The following is a 27,240-nucleotide window of genomic DNA, read 5'->3' on the forward strand; positions in this document are numbered from 1 at the left end:
GCGGAGAACCATGGCCGTGGAGATTTCGACGATGCAACAATCGGTGAAGAGGTGCCAGCCCCGAGGAGGACCTGCGAGTGCTCGGAGCTTCGAAAGGCGAGTGCGGAACTGCTGACTGCTGAGAACGATCTTCGGCGGCGTAAAGGAGTACGGAGTATGGAGGCGGAGGATGAACCACGTACTCGCACAACTCAATGGCGAACACAATATCCAAAAGGTAGCCATAGCTGGACAGATACGATGGGCAGGGCATGTTGCAAGAATGACGAACAACTACCCTGCAAAGATGGTGTTTGCCTCAAATCCGGTAAGAATAAGACAACCAGGAACGCAGCGAGTAAGATAGTTAGACCAGGTAGAGCGAGATCTGACGGAGAGTACTCGGTGTCCGAGGAATTGGAGAGCGATAGCCCACAACCGAGTAAATTGGAGAAACTTCAACAGCCTTTGTCTTAGGACGGCAAGTCACCTAATCAAGTAAGTAAATATTGGCGCGAGAAACGAATATGTGAAGTAGAACAAACTAACCCAATCACTAGCACGCAAAGATAGTAATGAGCATTTCGCTCACTCAATAGCAATTATAGTAAAGTAGTGCAGGTTTCACTAAAAATTCGTTTCAATTTGTCGTTGAGTGAGAACCGGAAAACTGTTATATGATCGACCATTGTAAGGTTCTAGCAGAGCGTCAGCTGTCACATGATCGTCAGCTGTCAGTAAAACGTCAGCTATCAGCTGTGACTCACGTAAAATCATAATATGATACATATTATGTATTGTAGTTTAAGTATAGTTTGCTATGAGAATTTCTTTGTATCGCTAATACAATGTAACATGTAACTGTCAGGTCATAGACTGTACAATTACAATAAAGTTAATCGTTATTCAGGTGAATAGCAAGGTAGAAGTAATCTTGTTTATCATTTTAGAGGTGGGCAAAACGGCTCTTTTGTGTGAACGGCTCTGAATGTTTGGATCTTGAACTTAGATGTTAAGAAAATAGCAAATGCGACTGATGCTGCTGACAGTGAAATTTATTTTTGCTGTTGCAAATAAAAGGAAAATGCATAATAAAAACATGCTTCTGTAAACATTCTTTTCGCTGCCGATGCTAATCATCGTTATGCAATGATTATAACAATAGTGATTCCTTTAAAAGACGATGATTATAGCAAACAGAATTTCCGCTTATAGTCTTGCTGAACAGCGGGAGGGCAATAAAATTCAAGCATGATTGGTCAATCGGTCACAGACGACGAAAACTGTACACACTAATTTGATTAGCACCTACTTATGTCCATGGTAAACTTTAAATTAAACTGTTATATTTTCATTAGGAGAATTATTGGTCCTGGATGCTCCGAGTCGTTTCGAGTCATTCATCGAGTTCATTTAGAAACAAAATAAACGTGTAGAATAGTAATCAATCATCGTCTGTGATAGAAATTCCTGCTTCTCTTTAGTGTTATATATTTTTCCCAGATAGGTTGTGGCTGGACAGGGTAATTTCTCAAGGAAAATGAAGTTTAGTGCTAGCAGTAGCCAATAAATGTATATATCAATCAATTTGATTGCTTGAGCTGTGGAATGGTTTCGCTACGATAAGAAGGACGCCTATTTCCGATACAGCGGTAGCCTTTTCTGGTGTCAACACAGTGTCTCACATTAAAAGATTGAAAACAAACTGATCTACATTTAGAGAAAAGACTGTCTTGGCTGTGTTATTCGTGGAAGGAGGTTATCAGTTAAAGCTTATTTCCGTTACTTAGGATGATGGGATCCGCTTTATCATTTAAAATACATAAACGTTGAACAAGCAAGCGCTCATTGCCGTGCAATAGCAGGAATCAAAACAGCAGCACATCAAAGCGGTAACATCTAATCGGATTAGTGTGGTTAAACATGTATGAATGCAAGAATAGTGCATCACACAACACTTTCTACTCACGCCCGCCGCGGGTCCCCGTATTTACCTCGTTAGTATGGCCGCCACAGTCCATGCGGCCAGACAGATGACCAGAGCCCGCGCTTTGGTGCACACGTAACCGGCCTTCAGGGGTTCACAGATGGCGTAGTATCGCTCGAAGGATATAGCCAGAATGGTCAGGACGCTCGCATGGGCCACCGTCAGCTCGACGAAAGGTACCGCCTTACCTGTTTAAATGGAATGGAAATCGAAACCGTAAGTTACATGTCAATAAAAGAGCATAACAATCATAACGAGTCCTTTGAATATAGCCGTTCTCATTATTGATGTCGAAGTTGAATGAAAAGTTAAATAAATCGGTTGTATATGTTTAATTGTTTACATTTTGAGAATCCCAATATAAACATTCTCCTACCTTATACCATCCCGATCATAGTAATGTGATACAATAGAGTAAAATTGTGATGTTGCATAATTGTATTGATAGACTAGTTCATTTTCATTCGAAGTAACCTAATAACTCTATTCTCGTTACATTAACGAAATTATTCCATATTTTGATTTATCCCTTCCGACCAACCGCAGATTCGCGTCGGTTGTTGCAAATTTTCGCTGCACGAATGCAACTGCTTTCGGTGGTGTTTACTGCCGTTGGCATTCAAATGTTGGTTAAATAAACACGACAATTCAATATTTGTTCACGCGTTGTTTGGGGGCGCAAATGTAAACAGTCGGAGTGTGTAAATATACATTCAGTATAAAGCACGCGATAAATTACTCTTTGTAGGAGAGTTGGTTTCTCTGTTCCCCTCTGATACCGCCTTTCAGCACAACCGCAACTTAAGCGGTAGGTAGTCTTTAAATATTATTCGTCCACCGGATAACGATGACGAAGGAAAACTGACCTACGAAATCGTACAACAGGGAAATATATGTCATCGCGCGAATCTACAATTTGAAGGTTATTTATGTGAATTCCGGAACATATTGCCCGTTGTGGGAAGTTTTCAGTATAACACTGCAGTACATAACTTGGTGTGTGGACATTCATAATTTAATGTGATATTTTAGATTGGACATTATTGACGATATCGTTAATATGTTCCGTATAACAGTTGCATCATGGGCTTTCTGTCAAATTTTCGGAATGTAATAAAAATGGATGCATTTTCTTTGGGCCCTAAGTGTACAGAACAATTTCGGCGCTAGGGCTACAATTCTGTTGACTCTTACAGGTAGTCTCAGTCGAGATTCGGACGTGCTTACTAACTGAATTGGCCTGAGCCCTCATGACAAGGCCTACATAACCTACTTCATGAATCTAACTCGACCCATTGCTGCTAGTCCCCAATCCCACGCGCACACAGTACCCGCCAGATTTTGCTGGTCTTGCCACCTGGCTCGTTGTGCCTTTTCGTCTTGTTCTAACCGGATTCCATGTGGACACATTTTTTATAGAATAGTTATACGGCATTCTAGCGAAATACGACCCCCGGGCCCACCGCAGAGACGCGCGAATTCTTGGTCCATCCTTCATCTTCAAGTCGAGTACTGCCTAAGAGTACCGCCAAAGTGCAAGCAACCTGCAATGCGACAGCAAAAAAAGTAGCGCCACGTCACAAGCACCCCGGTGGCAATTTTGACGTTTGCGAACAAAATAGGTGAAGCCAACATAGCTGGATCACTCGATCACTTTTATACGTATTGGATCACTAGTGTGCGTGTAAAAGAACGATTCACACGATATTTCTGCAGCGCCAGACGTGATTTTCGCTGCATTATCATTTATTTCTTGTCCTAAAGGCAACGTTTTCTGTTAGTTGATAGTAAATTATTTTATCGATGAATTGTTATTGAGATTCAAGTAAAATTCTTTACTTCTACGTGATTATGTTTTGTTGGCTTGATCGCATCACTTCACTGCCGTGTGAATGCTGCGTATTAAAAGCAAAACGCCTGTAGCGCCACCTCATTTTGTGTCGGTTTCAGGAAACATAGTAGATGCCCGGGGGTTGGTCACAAGTCGTTTGTACCCTCACGTACCTGCAGCTGCAGGTTAAGAATACACCCCATAGTGTTACTTCCCAAGCAACAATGTGAGTTTTATTGTACTTTTACGGCGGTTTTCATGAGCAATTTTGGTCTCAAATGCCATTGTAAGAGTGTAATAAAACCCAAATGGTTACTTGGGTTAGCTTCTTATCCAGCAACTTCCATTTCTATGTCCTCGAGATACCAGCCGGAATACGAGTAACCTTAGCAGAGGTCATATAACCTTTGCCAACTCCGGTGGAAACTACGGTCGTATATTAACAGGGAAGGAAACATGCGAATGCTGAGCGTAGCAACGAGAGGCTGTTCCCATGTCAGGGGCTGCTTTTGATGACTTGAAGATTTCTCTACCAAGTGCGTGGTAGTACTCTAGGTTTAACTTTTGATCCGAAGCGGACGACTGTATTATGAAATGTATTGTATCCGAAGACGGCAGTTCCATCACGAGACTCGGTAGCATGGCCCTAGTAGGGTAACCTAACTAAACCCATCTTACTACGAAGATTGACGCAAATACGGATCGGGATATACGACAAATGTAACCTCGATACTTAGAACTGCAAATCGCTAAATTCTGCAGGTAATGACCGAGTGCTACTCGGATAGCTCTTCGCAAACTCAGCATCGAAGATCTACAGTAAATCTGTCGCGAAGGAGAGAAGGTTTAGAAAATCCGCGGTAGAAAGGCCCAGGCCAGTTTTACCAAGGCGGTAGCACTAGCAACGAACTGGGAACGGACTTTGTAGTGTTGGGTACACTGCATGATCGCGTCATAGATTGCAAGGCAATCAACGAGAAAATATGTCTATTGAGGATCAAAGGCGGTTTGTTCAATTACAATATTATCAACGTGCACTAACCGTACCCGCACGAAGGTAGACCCAACGATAAGAAGCAAGCGTTCTTCGCGGAGGCAATATATGACAACTGCTCGCCACGGTACATCAAGATTGTCAACGGGGATATGAATGCCCTGGTCGGTAGAGAAGAAAGGTATAGACCGGTGATAGGACCCCATAGCCTACACACCGACACGAACGAAAACGCCCAATGATGTATAAACTATGCAGCGTCCTGAGGTTTGTAGATCGGAAGCACCTTTATCCCACGCAAAGATATTCACAAAACCATCTGAAGATCGTCTGACCAACGTACAATGAACCAGATTGATCACGTTTTCATAGATGACCGGGTTTTCCCTAACATCCCGAACATACATTCTCTACGGGGCCCCGTAGAATGCGGATATTAACTCTCACCATCATCTACTGGTATTAGGTACTAGGTAACTGCGCTCAAAACTGTCAACCGTATACCAGATACGTCAAAGCCGTCCTCCTCGACTGAACATTAGGCAATCTGACGAGAACTACGCGTGAATACTGAATGAGGCACTGCCTACTTCCGCAGAGTTAGGTGCTTCAAATCTCGTGGACGGTTGGGACAGAATACGCTCGGTAATTGGAGAGGCTGCTAACGCAGCACTAGGTGAAGAGCCCCAGAGTATACAAAATGATTGCCTTACTAGGGAATGCCAACCCACGGTAGAGAGGAAAGATTACATGGAAAAATTATCTAAGCATTGCCGGTAGGGAGACCTTGACCAAATAACGATGAAAGAGGAACCAATTAACCATAATCCTGAGGAGTAAACATTGCCAAAAGGAGAACACAGATTGTGAAGAATTAGAACAACTGCAAGCATTACGAGAAATCATTATGAGCCAATCTCGCAAGGGTTATACACCGAAACCTGACATGTGCAGGGACGAGGAACGGAATCTAATCACAAACGAGCGCGAGGTAGTCTCAGGTGGAAGTAGTTCCTCAATGAACATCTCAATGGCGCCGTTGCAGAAGTAGACGGAATAAAAGTTAACTTAGTAGTGCCCATGGAAGATAGTAATGTCCCAGTGCCTGATCTCCAAGGAGTCAAACGAGAAATCGGGTTGCTGAAAACCAATAGAGCTGAAAACCAATAAAGATAAGGATCGCCATCCAACAGAGCTATATAAAAATGCAAGTGAAACACTGACAACGGTTCTACCCATAGTTATTTCTAAAATTTGTAAGGAGGAAAAATTACCGGAAGAATGAATGAAGGGCTTGGCACCCACCTACAGAGAGGGTGATCGGTTCGACTGCTGCAACTATCGTGGCATTACGTTGGTAAACGCCACCTACAAGGTACTCATCCAGATCCTGTTGCGTCGGCTGTCACTGATAAAATAATGTTTCGTAGAGAATTATCAGACAGGCTTCAATTGGCCATCAGACAGAGCTTGCGGAAATGTTGGGAGTACATCTTTATTGGTTTCAAAGCAGCATACGATACAGTCGAGACCAGCTATGGTAGATAATGCACATCATTATTAGAAACCTTGGGGCAGCGGTGGCAATTTACGTCAAAGTAAAAACGAACTCTAGGAGGATTGGGTAGGAAGAGGCTCCAAAACAATCAACGCTTGCCTCCCACGCGGCAGTAACTATTTACGGCGATGACCTGGAAGTGGTTGATGAGGTGGAAATCCTCATTTATGTTCTCTGTTACCAAGAAAGGTGATAAGAGAGACGTTCCGAATTACAGACGCATCACCTCTGTCTGTTGCGACAAATTTAACCGAATATGCACCACATACGTTCGCACAATGGACAACGGTAGACAAGTTAATGCTGGCTACACTGGTCACAAGGTAGTATTTGATCGAGTCGATCACGAAATTCTGTCAAGCAAACTAGAGCCAACATACTGCTAGCTAGAAACCGCTTGTTTTACGCCCACGACGTCAAAATGTATAAAATCATCAACAGCATACTAATGATTGTGGCTACTTGCAACTATGTGTAGAGCGTATGCAGAGTTGGAGCTCCCGGCGTTTTTTGACGCTAAGCATCAATAAATTCAATGTGATAACCCTTCATCGCAGACAGAAACCAATCATGTTTACTTGTGCAATTGCTGGACACCGGTTTGTGCGGGTTTACCAAATTAGAGATTTAAGAGACTGCAAAAAAAAAAATCTTCGCTATGCACTTCGTTGGCTGTCATGGCGTGATGCTATTAACCTGCCTTCATACACCGAACGCTGCCGAATTGGAATTGAATTGAATTGAATGTAATGAAATTGTAATTGATACCCTTAGAACGGAGATGATTCATTGCACAAGCTCCCTTTGCTACTCATATCATCACTTCGGATGACGATTCGCCTGAACTACTCCAGTTTTACTTCAATGCTCCGTATAACTCTCATACGTTAACACAACTTTTTACACCACGCAGCAGTCGATAATATGGATAAAATGAGCCTAGTAAGGTGGTGATCCAATGAGCGGGCAACGAAACGAGAAGCACAATTTTCACCAAAGGTAAGCAACTCCTAGGCTTCGCAGATGACTTTGATAGCATAGCCAGAAACTTTGCGACGGCGAAGGGAATATACGCCAGACTGAAAGTGAAGTCTAGGAGGATTGGTTTAAAAATAAATGCGTTGTAGATCAAATACATGAAAGGGAGAGGCTCAAAGAAGGCAACCGCGCGTCTAGTTAGAAGATTCAAGCAGCGCGGGTCTACTTTGCCCTTCGCAAACCCACTACGATCAAGAAGTGTACGACGCCGTACAAAGCTGACAATGCATAAACCCATATTTGACCGATAGTTCTTTACGAGCTTGAAGCCGAGACGCTATTCACGGAGGACATAGGCGCTGCTGAAAGATTTGTTTCGTACATCTGGCAAAAGTAGGTAGGCTACGGTAGACCGGACACGTCGTAAGGCTGCCGGATGACAGTGCGACGAAAACCGTTCTCTTCAACAACCCCACCGGCAACGCATCTTACTTGCACGCAAGCCATCACTTGCTTGCGAGTACCGTGACCGCCCCTAATTCTGCGCAGCTCCTAATTCTGCGCATTTTTCTTTATATAAGTATTTTTTAACATTGTGCATAACTATGATCATTGCGTTATTTTTTTTTATAAATGTCTGTTGAATATTACGCCATTATTCACAAATGGGCCATAATATATGAGAGCGAAATAATTTAACGTGAAACTGAAAGTATTTTATATGGCAGAAAACATCGTCGTTAGCACCAACGCTAAGATTGTCCTGCTGGAAAATTAACAAATTTATAATCGAAATTCCTTGCAATGTTCAAATTACCCAGCATAATCAGAAAGAATAATTAGTTTTAGTCATGTTTTAGACAAAAAGAGTGATTGCATGCATTGCTTTCCTCAGAAAAATGTGAAGCAATAATGCGCAGATTTAGGCACAGATTTTTTTATTCATGTTCCAAATTCTGCGCAGTAATGTATCCTACGAAGAAAGCGCGAAAGAATACGCAACCTCACGCAAATGGCTGAGGTATGGAGGCATGAAAATCCAAGTAGAATCTTTAACTTCCATTGATTGGAATCCTGTGCTGTGTCTCGGGGTCCGAACCCACGAGCACTAATTCATGAAACCATGTCTTCTATTTTTTTTAATGTCCAACCTCAAGGGGCTGTCAGAGAGTGCGGCAGTGGTTTCTATATGAAGACACAATTTTTGGTATTAGTCTAAAGTGTAATGTTCAGTATGCAGAAAACCCGAATCAATGAAGCAATCAAAATGATAACAATATTCCTTTGCCACCCGGACAGCACAAGAAGGCCGGATTATGAGTTTAATTATGGTAATGGCTAATGCCGGATTTTTTGGTGTGCTTTCAGCGTATAAAGACATAAACAGCATGGCAGGAGTATTTATTTTCACTTTTTGGGTGCGCAGAATTAGGAGCAAACATGCGCAGAATTAGGAACATGGGCAAGAAAGTGCGCAGAATTAGGCACCATGGATAAGTTTACAAAACGAAAAATATACTCAATTGTTGGTCGACTTATAATGCCCATATTTTTACCAGATATTATAGACCGTAGCACTACACGTTGCTGCTATCCACGTTGTTAATTTAAATCTCGAATATTTGGAATACCGGAAGAATCATACAAATGTCTTAACTGCACAGAATATGGTACGTTCACGGTAACTGTGTGGTCAAAAGTAAAGCCCTATCATATAAATTATGACAACATTTTAGTTCGCTGTACCAAATAATCTGTCGAGGTGCAACCAATCGAACAAAATGACTTCTACGATATTTTGTCTTGAAAGGTTAGCGGATATTACCGAATTCTCCGTAGCTTTTACAGCGTTAAAAAAAGCTTATACTCAATGAATTCTGTTTAAAACTTCCGGACTACTCGTTTAGTTATTGACTGGCAGTGTCGCCACTGCAAAACTGCGGAAGTTCTAATTGCCATACGCTTTATTGTAGGTCTTTAGTTGAAAGTGGAATGCCAGTGCCATTTCAGTTCGTCAGCGGTAGAACCAACCTGACGACAATACATTATCATCCATAGTTTAAAGGTTTGAAAGTTTTTTAATCGAAAGATTAGGACCACTACGACCATTGTTGTGATCTATTGTGATATACCCCCATCATACTAATAGGCGCCTCGAAGCTGTGCTGTGTCTCAAACAGTAACGATATACTTTTCTCTTATGCGTATTTCTACCAGCTTCATTATTTAGATGAAGCTGTGAATTATTGTTTCATTTATGCACATGTAAGAGTGCTAACTAAAAACCATTGCCATGTGCTGGGAACTGAATTAAACAGATAAAGCAAAAGGAAGGTTCATAAAGTGTTTTATTCTCGAAAAATGATATATATCGCGCTCAAAGTGACTTTCAAAAAAAAAATCAATTCGTATGAAACTTCCGGGCAAGTCCCAAAATTCGCATAAAAATCGCTTGAAAAGTGTCTCGTTTGTTCATGTATTTACAGTGATCGAAAAGCTTTTCACGTTAAACAACCTCCATTACTCAGAACAATCCATATCTACATATAAACATTAATGCAGCAGAGAAGTTTGTTCATTTGCATTACTTTACCCAGAACTTAAAAGCACTCTCCTCGGGGATCTAGATGATTGGCAGACAGAGAAGAAAAATGACGAGATAATGTTCTTATTAAATTAACCTCATGAAACTAGCATCCTCCTAATGAACTGCATATTTCCATGCTGCTCGAGAATCTATAGCATGCTGTTCAACAAATAGCGGCCGAACTCCGCCCGGTGCAATGGAGCGCACAATGTCCTGAAGTGCACAACATTCCTGTGGTTTTAACTTGTGTAATAGGATTTTCTCTACAACAGCTGTAAAGCTACTTTCTCTGGTGGAAATATTCCTCACTATGGTTAGCTGCATTTTTCCCGAGTGGCAGTGCAAATTGCATTCCGCAGAGGTTGCGGCTTTCTTTTTTATGTCACAAACCACAGCGGTGTTGGAGGCAGTGGTCAGTGCAAAAACGGGTAAACATACAGAAGGGATTGTCAAGTGGGTTTTCGATTGCTTTGCGATCACCGCTCCTCCGGAGCTTAGAGCGGGTGTGTCCATTCAAGCATGTTTGCATACAGCAAGGACGAAATAGATGGATTTAGGTCATCTCAACCGTAGCTCCATCCTTACATCAGATAGTGCAAATATATACCCGGAATGCTGCTTTAGTGGAGCATCACTTTACGCAAACAATTCCAGTGTCAGTTTTCCTATCCAACGGCAACGCAATAGGAAAAGCTTTTAGTATCACTGATTTACCATGCGAAAGCTACTGCTACTGCTGATGGTGGATACTTGTTGTACGGCACTTTTCTCAAATATTGAACGAACAGTCCACCGTCCGTCAGGATTGACCGTCCGATGAGGGCTGGTTCGGTTCATTACTCAACTTGGTGGAACAATGCGTGGTCAGTAAATGCTGAAAAGAATTATGTTTGCTCTTGTTGCCAAACACTGAATGATGCATGGTAGGTACGAGATGAATTGTGTGCACTTTTCAACTGACTGAACTATGGTTTGTCGAACAGTGCTCTGCCCAAAAAGAGGTGAGCCAAAATTTATTCCAATAGACTTACAAGGATAAAACAGTGCTGCAACTCGCAAGTTGCAACTCTTCAAGTCTAGGGCACGCAAATGATTATCTATAGCAGCTAATCTCTTTTTTTTAGAACACAATGTAATTTGCATGCTACTTTTCAGCATTCTTTTCGTCAAAAGCTGTCCTAGCAAACCGCTGAGGACGACAACATGAAATTTTAATAAAACAAGAAGTAACCGAGCATTAATAATAAGTTGAATTTTATGACTCAATTGAAAAAAGTTCAGTTTTACTGGGAATCACTCCTTAATCGCTAGAATATTAAACAAAGCATTTTCCTGCGAAGTATAAAAGATTGAAAGGGCCCCGTCGTTTATGTTATTACCTACTGCAAGACGGTTTAAATCGTTTATGTTTATTTCCTTTTCCATGCACCATTTCAATTATAATAAAATTATATGTGCACTCGTAATCTGAGCTTCTAAGAATTATTCCCTAGACTGTTTTGTGCCGCGGAAAGTATTTACGCTCTAAGATATACCTCGGTTCGGCACATTACCTAACGATGAGCTGCAATACTTCAAATCACAGTTTTACTAGGATTTCACTCATCGAACTCTCCACGGATAACGTCATCATCGTTGCTCGCCGCGTCCACGTGGAACCGTAATCCGCCGTAAACTGTGTCATCAGTTTAACCTCAAAACAGATCCAGTTGAGTATCCGATGCTCATCATCTCATCTATAAGATGCTCACTTACTAAGGTGCAAGTGGGAATGATTTTATGGCGTTGTAATTGAATACGTGGGATCCTTCCATATTTCACGAGAAAGTGCGGCTCAAAAGAAGCTGACGAACGTTTTATTCTGCAGCAAAGCGAATAAGGAACCGCGCGGCTTTACGAGTCTGTTTACCATCATTCGTTCAATTTTATGTCTACAATTTCATTAATCCAGCTCACCCACCCCTTTCATCAGGTCCTCCGCGGTTGGCTGGGGATTCGTTCGATCGTTTTGATGTGACAGTCGAGCAGTTTACTCGAACCTCAAGCAGCCTTGATTTCGCTACCGAAACGGCGCTACCTAATTGTAATTTATTTCAGCTACTATCGGTCACAACTCTCGTTCGAGCAGTAATTTGGATGTTTAGGGGTTCATTAAAATTACCGCAAGTCGAGATGATCGAAGAACCCCGTCGGAAGCTTAACAATTCAATTTTCACGCCTCTGCACAACTGTCGCCAGTTTCGCTTTTGGCTGGTTCTGGGCCAGCGTAGTCAGTCACCAATCGGGCCATATTTAGGAAGGGTTATTTAGCTGGAAATATGGTGATAAGTGATTCACGTATTTCTTTACGGTCACCAGCATTGGTGGTGGTGGTGACGTAAAACGAAAACGATACCCAACCGATTCGGTGGGGGCCGCCGATGAATGATGTCAATGCGAGGGGGTGGCAACAAATTTGGGTCAGATATTAATTATCGGCGCTTCGGGCGGAGTTATTTTAGAACGACAAAGACAAAATGTATAAACTTTAGCTGGCACGCTGATTTATGGTTTGCGGTCAAAACAAACCGGAGGATGTTTACCTGTTCAATATTCGAGGCTTATTAACGGCGGCGCCTACGGATCGATCAAATACGACGACACGAGTGCATCCGTGGGTTGTTTGTGTTGAAAGCGGTTCGATGTTTTCGGCTTAATTTTATAGTTAAATAAATAAATGTTTAGGTTCTGGCTTGTACTTCTAGGTACAGGTTGCCTTACAGAAATTGGCCGGGTGTCTGTCCTTCAGGGCCAATGCTAACTAGTTTGTCACATAACATGTCGCTTTTTAATTTAATTGATAAGCACAAATTGTTTATATACATTTTTCCAAGCCATAGCATAGCACGCACTTTTATTGAGTTGTAAATAGAAATGGAAACCGTACCATTCTGCTGCCATCTGTATGCCGAATTGAAAGACCGAGCAATGTGAGGAGACAGTTTTACGTAATAATGTCTATTTTATTTACATTCTATTTATAAATACATATGAAGTGATACAACGATTGCTATTTATTGTAAGGAGCGTGCTGCTCGGGTTACAGATGCTGATACCTAGTACTTGATACAACGTGAAGACGGCGGTCCAAATCTGACCTGGGACCATCCAAGCCGACCGGAACTGGCAGTGGTAAGTCGGAGTCGTCGGTTAAATCAGTAGCCCAGATAACACAAAATCGTAATAGAAAGTTTACATTAAATCGTTTTCATGTCAATTTCACATTGGAATTGTATAATGATTAGAGTATGTCAAATCGAAGTGAACAATAAGTTGTTTTGCAGTCGTGCGTGTCTTTATATACAATTCATGACTGTGAATTATAAAGCAGTATAGACGATTGCAATATTTGATTATATCTTAATCATATATTCAAGAGTATTTAGTTGCGTGTTATAAAAACTGCGCAAAATAGAATTACAAATAGTTGTCAAAATTTTCGCACGTATATCGCCTCCACTTTGCTACATATATGTTCTTATATGGCGTGAAATATAACTTTTTCGTTCAGATATGATTTCGTATACCTCAGTTGCAATCGAGATATACAAACCAAATGGTTTACTGGGAGATGGCAACGTAGAGAGCAAAAACAAAACCGAAAGAGACGATTGGCGAAGGGATTATGGCAGAGTAGTCGTTCTCAGTATCGGGGCGGATCACCAGCACGGAATAGATCACCAATACGCGGCAAGTCGCAGGTGTTCGCTCCAGGAGCAGCCCCACCAAGGATGATAAGCCCAGATATGACAAAAAAGATGCCGATAACAAGCATGAAAAGGACAAGAAAGGCGCTAAGAAGAACGCGGTTCGCGGGATCATGATCGTCAGAGCCGAAATGCAGATCGGCGAGAAGCTAGTCGCTCTCGCGACAGCGAGCGTGGGTCCTTCCATTACCGCAAATACGTTGAAAAGCGTGAGAGGCAACTGCTTCAAGACAAAGAACGCCAGCTGCGTGAATAGGAGCGCACTCGAACGGGCCTGCATTGAAAGGAGGAAAGCCGAATTGTTGCGCTTTTAACACGAACGCCAGGAGCTGGAAAGGAAGATCGAAGAGGCGAAACGGAACTTGAAGCGCCCGTCAACGGATCACGCACACCATGATGAAACGCGGCAAACATTCGGCCGGATCAGATAGACGCTTCGGAGCGCCTCCTCCACCGTCCATTCCATCTTACACCGAAAAGTGTATCATCGTTTCTTCATCAAGTGCGCGAGTAAACTCCGGGGTTAGGGGCGGCGTATAACAACGACGGATCCGGAGCGGATATCTGATTTATGAAATGCAGTATCTCACCTGCTAGTTTCAAGTTGCAAATGCTCAAGTAGGGCTTGAGGAGTTCTTCACGTTACGACTGGAGAAGGCCCTAATTGTACCACAAACAATGGCGACCTGAGGTTAATATTAACTTTACTGGAACCTCAGCAACAGGCATGAGTAGTGTCTACTTTGAGACATGCTCTCAGATCGATGCAGTTGATCATCTGACGAGCTAGTCGATAAACACGTTGTGGAGAACCTGTACGAGCAGTGCCAGCACATCCAAGATGCGATCCTTGCTACAGCGCAGCGTGAGAAGTATTTGGTAGTACTGCTGCAACAACTTCCGAGATAAAACGAGCACGGCCATACATGATACAATGCCAACTGTCGTAAAAAATGCCACAACTTGGATCGCGGTCTTGCAATGGCAAAGAATCGTTTCAACAACGTTCAAAGAATTCGTTTAACAGGCACGATACGAGAAGCTCCTAACCAGGCAACACAATCCTAGCATTTCTTTTTGCAGTAACTTATTATTGACTGAAATTAGTCCTATATTAGTTACCACAACAGCGTTGTTACAAGAACGCTAGTAGGGTATAAAACAACCAACTGAATTGGATCGTGTATTAAAGGAAGCTTCCATGTCTAGCGATTGGATAGCGGGTAAGATATCAGAATAGTTTGTGACGTTAGATTATTTGAAGTAACATGCCGGCTACAGATAAGGCCTGCAACGGAATGCGCAACTAGTTTAGGACCCGCATCCTACAGATTCTTACGAAAGTCGTAAGAAGGTAATACTCCTGAAGCGTAGACGTGAGGAAGTGTAGAAGGAGAGTGATCGACAAGCGTCAGGTGGTCCTGAACGTAAGATTTTTCGCCTCAAATTAGTGCACTCACTCGAAGTAGCGCTATCGGAAGAGGACGAAGCCCCTCTCGAGGACTGTTGGAATTAACATCATCAAAACCGCCTTTAGCAGTATAGCAGAGAGCTTTATCGGGCATGTGGTACGGAATCAACGAAGCGATGGGTTTGACGATGAATGTAGGAGGATGGACGGATGAGAAGAACGCTGCGCGGACGGCCAAGATGCGCAGTACCACACGTCAGAACGTGGAAAGACATAAACAACAGAAGATGCAAGCAGTAGTAGACCAGGAGTATGCGAAGTCGAAGCAGCTGCATTGTTCTCAGAAAACGCGAGGCTTCTATCAGAAACTGAACGGATCCCGCAAAGGCTTTGTGCCGCGAGAATTGCGTCGGGATAACAATGGCAGTATTTTGATGGACGATCGTGAGGTGACCAAGAGATGGAAACAACACGTCGATGAACACCTGAATGGCGTCCAGGTAGAGAACCTTGACAACGGGGAAAGCAATTTCGATGGCGTGACTAACGGAGAACGAGAAGAGGTGCCAGCCATAGAGGCCAGAATCACAGATTTTTTCACACGCATAAATTGGGGACCCACCAATTATGTCAGTTTCTGTGTGTTCTAGTTCTACCAATGTGTCTGATAATTGAAGTACTTTATAAACTATGTATATTACAGAAAAAATATACTAGAAATATTGCGGAGGAAATGATAGGGTCCAAATTTACGCGCGTGAAAAAACCTGTGAAAATGGCATCTATGGTGCCAGCTCCAACGATAGGCGAACCAAAAGAGGTTATCATGCAGCTGAAGAACAATAAATCGGCTGGGAAAGATGGCGTCGGGGCGGAGCTTATTAACATGGGGCCAGAAAAGCTGGCCACTTGTCTAAACCGGCTAATTGTTAGAATTTTGGATACAGAACAGAACGGAGGAGTGGAAAGATGAGGTTGTCTGTCCGATCTGCAAGAAGGGCGACAAGTTGGACTGTGAGAACTACCGAGCGATCGCCGTTCTCATTGCCGCCTGCAAAATTCTGTCCCAATATTACCAATTGCGAATAGATTTCTAGGAATTTATCATGCCGGCTTCGTTGAAGGATGGTCAACAACGACTCCAATTTTTACACTGCGGCTGATCCTCCAAAAGAGCCATGAATACAGAGTTCCCACACATCATTCGTTCGTTGACTTCAAAACCGCATATGGTACAATCGACCGAATAGAGCTGTGAAAAACCGTAGATGAAAACACCTTGGTACACAGCGCTGTGTTCGGATCTCGGGTGGATTGTCGAGTTCGTTCGAATCACACAGAGGGCTTCGTCAAGGTGATGGTGAAGGTGAATACAGAGTTCCCACACATCATTCGTTCGTTGACTTCAAAACCGCATATGGTACAATCGACCGAATAGAGCTGTGAAAAACCGTAGATGAAAACACCTTGGTACACAGCGCTGTGTTCGGATCTCGGGTGGATTGTCGAGTTCGTTCGAATCACACAGAGGGCTTCGTCAAGGTGATGGCCCCCGATGCCTGCTGTTCAACATACAAGATGTCATGAAACAAGCGGATATCAACACGGGTACGGGGTACGATCTTCAACAAATTCAATCAATTTGTGCTGCCGATGACATGGATATTATCGGCAGAAAATATGTGGCGATAGCCGAACAGTACACCAGACTAAAGCGCGAAGTAAAAAACTACAAGGTATACAGCCCTAAGGGTTGTACGAAAGAGTGACGCAGGATTGTGTCATATAATACTCATTACATTGATAACATGTTTTAATCGATGAAGTATAACTTTATGTCTGATCATTAGATCAAAGTCTAATGCAAACTGCATTTATGGCATATGCATATTTGAGTATCTGTGAGTATCATTGTTTGAGTGTTGAGAAATATTCTGATTTAATTCTTCATTGAATCAATGGTGGTTTTAAAAAAAACCGTTTGTTTGGTGGCTCTGAAAAGAACTATGTTTGAGCTGATAGCACTTCTTAACCCTAGAGCGGTCGCGCTAGTGTACTGAGTACACGCGTTTTCGAAAAACGCGAAAAAATCATCGAAATTTTAATCAAATCACACCAGGTTTTGGTTGTATTCGAAGATCTACTCTTCCTCTTTCTAATGATGCCAAAATATAGAAAAAAGAAATAAAAAAAGTGGTCGAAAGATGCTTGTAAAAATGGTGTGTCCGCGCGCGTGTACTCAGTACACCAGCGCGACCACTAACGTAACTTTTTTGAAATGAAAAAAGTTACGCAAGCGGTCGCGTCGTGTACTGAGTACACGGCGGGTAATAACTCAAGTTTGTGAATAGATAGAAGGTTGCGACTTTCGACAAAGTTGCTTATCTAGTTAAGACACATCCCGTGATATACAACAAAATTCGGAACTGATTCGCTAGATTATTAGCGCCATCTGAAGCAATGAAGCAATTAAATTCATTTAAGAATATTTTAAAACCGTAATGAGCTAAAAGGTTACTATTTACTACAAAGTTGTTTGTAAAGCCAAGACGCATTTGGTAACGAACTCTGAAGTTTGGAACTAGTCCGCTAGATGGAGTATACGGTGAAATTTAATTCATTTGGCGATATTTCCGAACCGTGACGAGATAGAAGGTTGATGTTTTCGACAAAGTTGTTTATCATGTCAATATGCTTCCGATGAAGGTAAATTAAATTCGGAATGAAGTAGTAGTAGGTGGAGATGATGAGAAAATCAAATTATTTTCGGAATATTGCGGAACCATGATGGCATAGAACACTGCTGTTCGCTACAAAGTGGTTTCTGTAGTCAAAACACGTTAGATAACGTATCGTTGTCCTTTTCATCATCGATTGCGTTGTCAATTCCAGTCAATCAACAGCTATTTTTATGGTTTCCTGAAAGAAGCAATTGATACGTATTGCTTCAACTTTTATCAAAAGACAAGATGAAGAGCACAGACTGATCAAAATGCTTTTGACGAAGCAATTTCGTCGTCTACATCGTCTATATAGAAATATCACCAGAACAAGATTCCTGGAAACCCGTGCTGCGTTTCCATCACATTCTTAAAAAAATATTTTAGAGTGTTTGAGTCCCTATTCTTCCCAGGGTCGCTAATAGGTTTATTCGAAAACCTGTCAAACACGAATAAATGTCAAAATTTGGCGATCAATTTGACCGATGGGGAGGACTTTTTCGGGAAACGTCTTGCCAGTTTTGATCAACGCCGGTACAAAATGTTGTCTGAAATTAGGAGCGATGACTCCTTTGCAGAACGGAAAAACAAAAATCTGGCAAAAATCTGGGACATTACCAAATATCTGGAAGATTTAGAACTTTGTCTGGCATGCAATAAAAAATCTGGTAAAATCTAGATTTATCAGCAAAGCAAAACCATGCATGGATATAAACGTCCTTCAGAACTTGACCCTTCTTTATCGATAGATATCGCTGCCGGTTATTAGAGTACAGGAAAATCACTGGGCTAGTGCAAAGATCCTATTAACTCTGAAGCGGCACCGCCCAGTCGAGACTCGAACATACGACGAGTGGCTTGTTGGGCCAGCAACGTATCCCGGAGTTAACTTGGCAGACAGGCATAATGGCAACGTTGATGCTTGCAATTATTAACGTATGCGTGATGATAAAACCAAAGCTATTTGTTTTGCTAACGCGACAACACGACTGAAGTGCACTCTCTTGATACTCATTTGCAAAACAGCTTGCTTTTTTCATTGGGCTCGAATTCTTTACTCTTTCCTTGTATTACGTGTGTGTTATTTCCTGTATGATATAAGTGACCGTAATAAGAATATTATAGAATTGTTAGGAATCTAATGTACATTTTTCATTCTCATTATCATAGCAGGAAATAAAACAAACAAATGCTCGTTTTGTATTGTTTTATGGTGTTTTAGTGTCAACATAATTCTAACATTCTAATGTTTAAAGCATTACCTCAACATACCATAGCAAGCTTCCCTAATAACATACTCATTATAAAACTGTACAACTAATTGTTATACAACTAATGTGAGTCATTAATAAATTGATTTAAATAAAAGTATCGTAAGTGTGCTACTTGGGTAAGTTGAATAAGTATCATGTATCCCTAGGTGATATGTGCATTATTCAGTTTGTCAACATTGTCGATGATTCACAAACTCTGTTTTGGGAAAATCGTCAAAAGAATACTATTTACAAACATTTTGGTGTTCTTTTCCAGACCAGATAAGCCATTTTACCGTTTATTCGACATAAGCTGAGATATCGCAAAAAGAAATATGATTTTACCAACTGCGACATCTAGCGGGACAGTTCTGAATTTGACCGATCATTTTCAAATTCGTCTTGTCTAGACACACAACTTTGTCAAAAACCGCCACTTTCTATCGTATCATGGTCATGAGATATCATCATAAGATTATAATTTGACCACGCGCGCCACCTACTGAGACAGTTTCAAACTTTGTTATGAATTTCCAAATGTGTCTTGTTCGAACAAATAACTTTGTAGAACACAATAACAGTCTATCTCGTCACGACTCTGAGATATTCCAAAAAAACTCAATATGCTCGTTATAAGCGCCATCTACCGTATCAGTTCCGAATTTTGTTATCCGCAGTCAGATTGATCTCGTCCAGATAAACAACTTTGCCAAAGACAGCAATCGTCTATCTCTTCTCAGTCCCGAGATATTAGAGATTCTAGTATCGAGATTCTAGAATCATTTGTTTTGGTCGCCATTTGCGCCATCTAGCGGATCAGTTTTCAAACTTTATTGTTCGTTTCCAGATGCGTCTTAAATTGATAAACAACTTTGTCGAAAACCGCAACCTTCTATTTCATGTCAGTCCTGAGATATAGGCAGTATTATTCGCCGTGTACTCAGTACACGACGCGACCGCTTATGTAACTTTTTTTAACGCGACCGCTCTAAGGTTAAAAATCAGTACTATAATTACTGTTGCCAATATATAGATGGATGTCGCTATTCGGTCCTTTAGACTCTAGGATGATGGTTGCCCGCTAATACAGGAGTGATACCAGGAGGAAATACCAAATCCCTGTAAAGTAGAAATGGATTAGTTTTATCAAAATACTGACCGTCCGTCAGTGCGATCGTGCGATAAATGAGCAGACGGCGAACCTAGTGTGCTATTTTATAGTCACTGGCACTACCGTTGCTACTTGTAAGCTAGTGTAGGTGTGGGAGAAACCAGATCGGCTGCTGCTGCTGCTCAAATAATTATCCGAATGGAACGTTAACCATTTAGAAAGTGTAGAAAAATCTTTCCATTCTTCAGTTACTATAGTTCTTATAAGAACTGTTTAAGACCACAATGGCCTGCTGCTGAATTTGCTGCCCGTCAGTCGATCCGTTTCCATTTGCCTTCAGTGTTGGTTTGCGATAATTGCCATTGAAACTGCCGCCAAAATGCCATCGGGTATGCCTCGAATTGCCATTAATTGCCGCAAAAATACTTGGATTTGCATCCAATTGCCGGTGTTGCCGCCAAAATGCCATCGTTTTTACCTCCAATTACTGTCGGTGTTGCCGCCAAATGCCGTTGGTTTCGCCACCAATAGCCGTCGATGATAAATACTGACCGTCCGTCAGTGCGATCGTGCGATAAATGAGCAGGCGGCGAACCAAGTGTACCATTTTATAGTCATTGGCACTGCCGCTGCTACTTGTAAGCTAGTGTAGGTGGTGGAGGAAACCATATCGGCTGCTGCTGCTTAAATGATTGTCCGACACTGATTGAGCAAGCTATCGAACAATTTCGCATGGCTGCGATGGGGATAATGCAAAATGTAACGTAAAGTGCATCGTGTGGGATTCACGTTGGCCATTGCCCGCTGTTTCCGCTTGTCTTCGGGGTCGGTGTTGCCGTCAATAGCCATCGATGTTGCCAATTGGATTGGAAAAGGGGTGTGGCTTACAAAGTGGTCTCAAAGTTTATCATTTGGATCCAAATCCTTTGGTGTATCTAATTGTCGTCCGTGCCTGTGAAGCTAGGCGATCACAAGGGAAATGTATGGGAAAATTCGACCTTAAAACTTTACACACATTTTCACTATTTAGTGTATAAAAAATTATTATTAATATGTTACTATAAAATTGCTGGACATTTTATCTATCTAACGACATATTAACTGTTATGTTTCGTTCAGTAGTATAGTAGCTATTAGCGTTTGAAATATTTCATTCAAACGTTACACTTCTATTTTTCGTTTTTACAAAGTGCTACCCAGTCCCAGTATGGTAAACAAAGACGTAGTCCTACGTCAAAACATTGGGTCAAAGGTAAGTATGTCTAAAACAAAGTACATGCAGTGGTGCTTCGGGGTACGATGCTAGCCCAAAAAGCCAGTCGTCGTATGTTCGAATCTCGATTTTGAGGTGGTGCGTGCTGCTATAGAGTCAGTAGGATCGTTGCACTAGCCTCGTAATTGTCCTGTACTCTAATAGCCGCCAGTGAAGTCTGTCGATAAAGAAGTTTTCAGCAGGACGTTTATACCCATGGCTTTGCTTTGCTTGCTGGCCGGCAAAACCGAGGCCGTCCGACGCTGCTTGGACAGTAATGTAAAGATAGACGACGATGAGTTGGAGGTAGTCGATGAATTTGTCTACCTTGGCTCACTGGTAACGGCATACAATGAAATCAGCCGTGAGATTCGGAGGCGTATTATTGACGGAAGTCGTATTATGGACTTCATCGCGGTCGAACAGACTGAGCCCCCGTACAAAGTGTATCCTGTGCAAGACGCTTGTTAAACCGGTTGTTCTCTACGGGTATTAAACGTGGACAACGTTCGAGAAGGACTTGCGAATGCACAGAGTTTTCAAAAGACGAGTGCTAAGAACGATCATCGGCAGCGTACAGGAAAGCGTAGTATGAAGGCGGAGAATGAACCATGAACTCGCACAGCTCTATGGCGAACCCAGTATCCAAAAGGTGGCTAAAGCTGGACGGATACGTTGGGCTGGACATGTTGTAAGAATGCCGGACAACTACCCTGGAAAGATGACATTCGCTTCAAATCTAGTAGGAACAGGGCGACCAGGGGCACAAGATGGTTAGACCCGATGGAGTGAGATCCGGCGGAGAGTACTCGGTCTCGGCCAATTGAAGTAGAGAAACTATATTCATTAGGCTATATGTTAGGCCGGCAAGCTAGCTTATTAAGTATGCATATTGTTGTCAGCTACCAAATATATGACCTCATTAATCACCTCCAGTTCATTGCCTTCAATAGTCGTGAGTACCGAACGTTTTTTTCTCCGGAGCCTCTTACACAGTTTTGGCCCAATCCTCCAAGCCTCCGTTTTTAATCTTGCGTAGATTCCCACCGCTGTTCCAAAGTTACTAGCAATGTACGTAATCGTCTGCGAAGATTAGGAGTTGATTATTGTTGGTAAGGATAGTTTCTCTCGTTTCGATGCCAACTCGCTAAATCTCGCTTTCAATAGCGATAGATTTGCCATAGATCGCTCGACTGTATATATCGCTCGACGAAAATATAATGCGTGCTCACGTTGTATCCTCAACATTACTAGAAAGTTTGCCGGAGTATAAAAATGTGATCCGACCGACCATAACGCCTGTCTTCGAGATATCTTGCTATTGGGGAGAGACAATGTAACAAGAACTGAGAGAGCACCTGGTGGGCTGCGTTAATCAGCGCAATGCCGTGGTAATTGCAACAATTTAGCTGAACGCCCTTTTTGCAAATGGGACAAACCATACCGTCCATACCGTCCATTCACTCCATCACACATTCACTTGGGAAACCCTAATAATAGAGCTGGTTAAGCGATATCAATTTGTAAACAAATTAATTACTGTCTTTAGCGATACATACATCAAGGATTAATTGGTGATGATTTCGCATTTTGACAATTTTTACAAGACTTGTGGCAATAATCAAGTTTTCTTAAAGTAGCTGGCTTCAAACTGGTATGCAGTTGCCGAAGTTAGCTTGCTTACAACTAGGGTTAAACCGAAAAAATAAACAACTATTATTGACTGAAGGGGCAATCCTTTATCACCGTTTCTGTGCGAACTATTCATGGCTAACCTTGAAAACAAGCTGGAACAAGACCAAGTACTCCCAACAAGATGGTGGCGCTACGTCGACGACATTTTTAGCATCATCAAAAAAGGAGAGCTGGAAACCATTCTAGCAGCCATGAACGGTACACACAGGAACATACACTTCACATATGAACTAGAGAAAGACGGAAAACTTCCTTTTTTGGACATCATAATAATAAGACAAATTGAAAGCACAGAAACAGAAATTGAAATTTATAGAAAACCAACGAACACCAAACGAGTTATACCTAGCTCATCTAACCACTCGCACCAACACAAAATGGCAGCTTTCCATCACATGATACATAGGATGGAAACATTACCGTTAAGTGAGCTAGGGAAACAAAAAGAACTAGCACATATTCTTGAAATAGCTAAACTGAACGGATACGGAACGGAACGGAAAAGAAGAGACGAATACAAGAAATCACTAACAACACTTACACCAATCACACCAGAACTCAAGAGAGTGGCAGTAGAATACGACGGAAACATTACACGCCCTCTCCGTCAGAAAATGAGGAAATTTGGAATTGATCTAGTCTACACGAGCCGAAACAACCAGCTCAAAAATAAGTTGGGATCAACTAAGGACCCGATTGAAGAACAAAGAAAATCCGGGGTGTATGAAATCAGTTGCCCACAATGCGAGAAGGTGTATATCGGCCAGACTAGAAGGAATCTGGAAACACGAACAAAAGAACACCTGGCAGAGATAGCAAAAGCATCAAGAGATGCCGAGAAAGGTCTGACACACCAATTTAGATCTAAAGTGGCTGAGCACGTCTTCAACGACAACCATCCGCTGACCATTGACAACGCAAAAGTAATTAATAACTGCTCTGCGTGGAAGATGGATGTAGCAGAGAGTTTAGAGATTTATAAGAGGTGCTCCTCCACTTTACTAAATAAAGACCCTGGAAACGGTTACTCCTGGCTTTTCAAATATGTGCCAAAACACAGACATACAGGAATACACACAGACGTAACAACTTCTGGTTAAAAAACTTCACTCTCTCTCCTTCCTCGGATCCCGATTTCACATTTTTCACAATTTTCGCATAACCCCATTAGACCCTTTCAGGTTTTCCTTCATTTAACTAACATTTTATTTTTTAGATTTCAGACTCCTGCAATAGAATTAGTTTACCAGTAGAATATAGCTAACAATATTATCAGTTTACCTACACCAACTGTGTATACCTACACAGGTAGTTTAAGCAAACATTGTATCGCTTTACACAGGTAGTCTTAAGCAAACATTGTATCGTTTGACACAGGTAGTCTTAAGCAAACAATGTATCGCTTTACCTATCACCTTTTGTATACCAGCAGCAAGGAACCTTAAGCTCCTATAAAAACTGTAAAATTGCTTTGGCTAATTTAGTTCGAAAACAGACACTGAGGAAGCCTGCAAGTCGTAGGCGAAATACGTATCTGTCATTGAATAAAATACACATAGTAGAATTAAATTGGATAAGTTTTCTTATTTTTTATTTTTAGGCAACTATTATTGTTTACAGCACTGATTCGCATTCGTCAATTGCCACGAAAGTGTTGATAGGACCATTCATTGTGATGGATTGATTAGAAGTATAATTGTCTTACCTCTAACATGTGGACAGTTAAAATATCAATTAGCTAACGTTCTCTGCATCTTACTAGTTCCTTTCGACCCTCTTTTTTTTACAGCTATTTGCATACTTATATAAAGTATAGTATTGTATTATATAAACTATATTAAGAATAGCAAGCAACGTTGAAACACTATTATCGGATAAGACAGTCGCTGATTTTCCTCGCTGTGAGAATTGCTGGATCACGTCACACACACAAATATCCCTTCAGCCCTGTTTCCGTGCAAAAAATCCGAACAAATTCTTGCAGTATATGGATAAAATCTGGCAAAAGTAAAGGATAATCGTTCACTTTACTATAATGTTTCACTTTCAGGACACTAGATTCAATGTTTAAAGATAAATTTGGTTTCAGGATATCAAATTGGACTAGGTTAAAAGTTCAAACGATAAAATCCGTTGAAGGAAAGGGGTGGTTTCGCACTCTGACGCACTTCACAAGCACAGATATCAAATTGGTATAGGTATAAACGTCGTAAAGAATCTTGTTGGGACGGGTGGGTTTTGATACTTGTTTTGTAAAAGGAAAACCACACTACACAGTTAGTATGTTTAACTGTTGTTCCTACCTGTGAAGCAAGGTAATCACGAAGAAAATGTATGCGGAAATTTGACCTTGAAATTTTTTATTAATTTTCACTATTATAGTAATTAAAATAAAAATCACATAATTGCTACATCTATTGTGAATCGATAGGTATTCAAACCATCAAAATCTATACCTATAAAAAAGGATTTCTGTCTGTCTGTCTGTCTGTCCCTATGTTCCTTATAGAATCGAGAACTACTGAACCGATCGGCGTGAAAATTTGTATGTATAGGTTCTTAGGGCTAAAGGAGGTTTTCTCGATGGCAGAAGACCCCTCCCCCCCACTAAAAGGAGGGGCTCCCATACAAATCTATGCCTATAAAAAGGAATTCTGTCTGCTCTATGTTCCTTATAGAATCAAAAACTACTGAACCGATCGGCGTGAAAATTTGCATATAGGGGTTTTTGGGGCCAGGGAAGGTTGTTATGATGGTTAGAGTCCCCTCCCCCCACTAAGAAGGGGGGCTCCCATACAAATGAAATACAAATTTCTGCATAACGCGAGAACTAATCAAGCAAATGGAACAAAATTTTACATGTGGGTGTTTTTGGAGACAAGAATTTTTTCTATGGTGAATTAAGACCCCTCCCTACTATAGCAGGGGGGGGGGGGCTCCCATACAAAGATATACAAATTTCCTCATAACTCCAGAACTAATCAAGCAAATGGAACCATATTTGGCATGTGGGTGTTTTTGGAGGCGTGAATTTTTTCAATGGTGAATTGAGACCCCTCCCCTCTTTAGGAGGGGAATTATGACTCCTCTCCCTTTTAATAGGGTGGGCTTCCATACACATGAAATACAAATTTCCTCATAACTCGAAAACCAACCTAGCAAATGGAACAAAATTTGACATGTGTGTGTTTTTGAAGACAAGAATTTTTTCTATGGTAAATTGAAACCTCTTCCCACTTTAGAAGGGGGGGCTCCTATACAAATGAAATACAAATTTCCTCATAACTCGAGAACTAATTAATCAAATGGAACAAAATTTGACATGTGGGTGTTTTTTGAGGCATGAATTTTTTCTATGGTGAATTGGGACCCCTTACCTTTTTAGGAGGGGGGGCTCCCATACAAAAGAAAACTAAATTTCCTCATAACTCCAGAACTAATCAAGCGAATGGAACCAAATTTAGCATGTGGGTGTTTTTGCAGGCAATTTTTTTTTCTATGGCGAATTGAGATCCCTCCCCTATATAGGACGGGAATAATGATCCCTCTCCCTTTTAAGAGGGAGGCTTCCACACAAATGAAATACAATTTTCCTCATAACTCGAGAACTAATCAAGCAAATGGAACCAAATTTGACATGTGGGTGTTTTTGGAGACAACAACTTTTTCTATGATGAATTAGGACCTCTTACCTTTTTAGGAGGGGGGACTCCGATACAAATGAAACACAAATTTCCTCATAACTCGAGAACTAATCAAGCAAATGGAACAAAATTTGACATGTGGGTGTTTTTGGAGACAAGAATGTTTTCTATGCTGAATTGAAACCTCTCCCTGCTTTAAGAGGAGGGGGGACTCCTATACAAATGAAATACAATTTTTCACATAACTTTAGAAGTAATCAAGCAAATGGAACCAAATTTGGAGGCAGGAATTTTTTTAATGATGGTTTGAGACCCCTCACCCCTGTGGTAGGGGGATGGGGGATACCCAAGCAACAATTTAAGTTTTATTGTACTTTTATGGTGGTCTTCAAGACCAATTATGGTCTTAAATGCCATTATAAGAGTGCAATAAAACCAAAATTGTTACTCGGGTAAGGACTCATACAAATAAAACAGAAATTTTTGCGTAACTC

The 27,240-nt window shown here is 41.5% G+C and overlaps 1 protein-coding gene across 1 annotated transcript in view; it reads right to left on the reverse strand.

Annotated features, from left to right (window-relative positions):
• Nucleotides 1-27,240, reverse strand: part of LOC128745548 (thyrotropin-releasing hormone receptor) — a 109,239-nt gene that overhangs the window by 59,643 nt on the left and 22,356 nt on the right. The window contains exon 3 of the mRNA XM_053842622.1: nucleotides 1,974-2,154. Within this exon, the coding sequence (XP_053698597.1) occupies nucleotides 1,974-2,154 (181 nt within the window). The remainder of the gene's footprint in view (nucleotides 1-1,973; nucleotides 2,155-27,240) is intronic.

Source organism: Sabethes cyaneus, chromosome 1, assembly GCF_943734655.1.
Source record: "Sabethes cyaneus chromosome 1, idSabCyanKW18_F2, whole genome shotgun sequence".
Taxonomy (NCBI): domain Eukaryota; kingdom Metazoa; phylum Arthropoda; class Insecta; order Diptera; family Culicidae; genus Sabethes; species Sabethes cyaneus.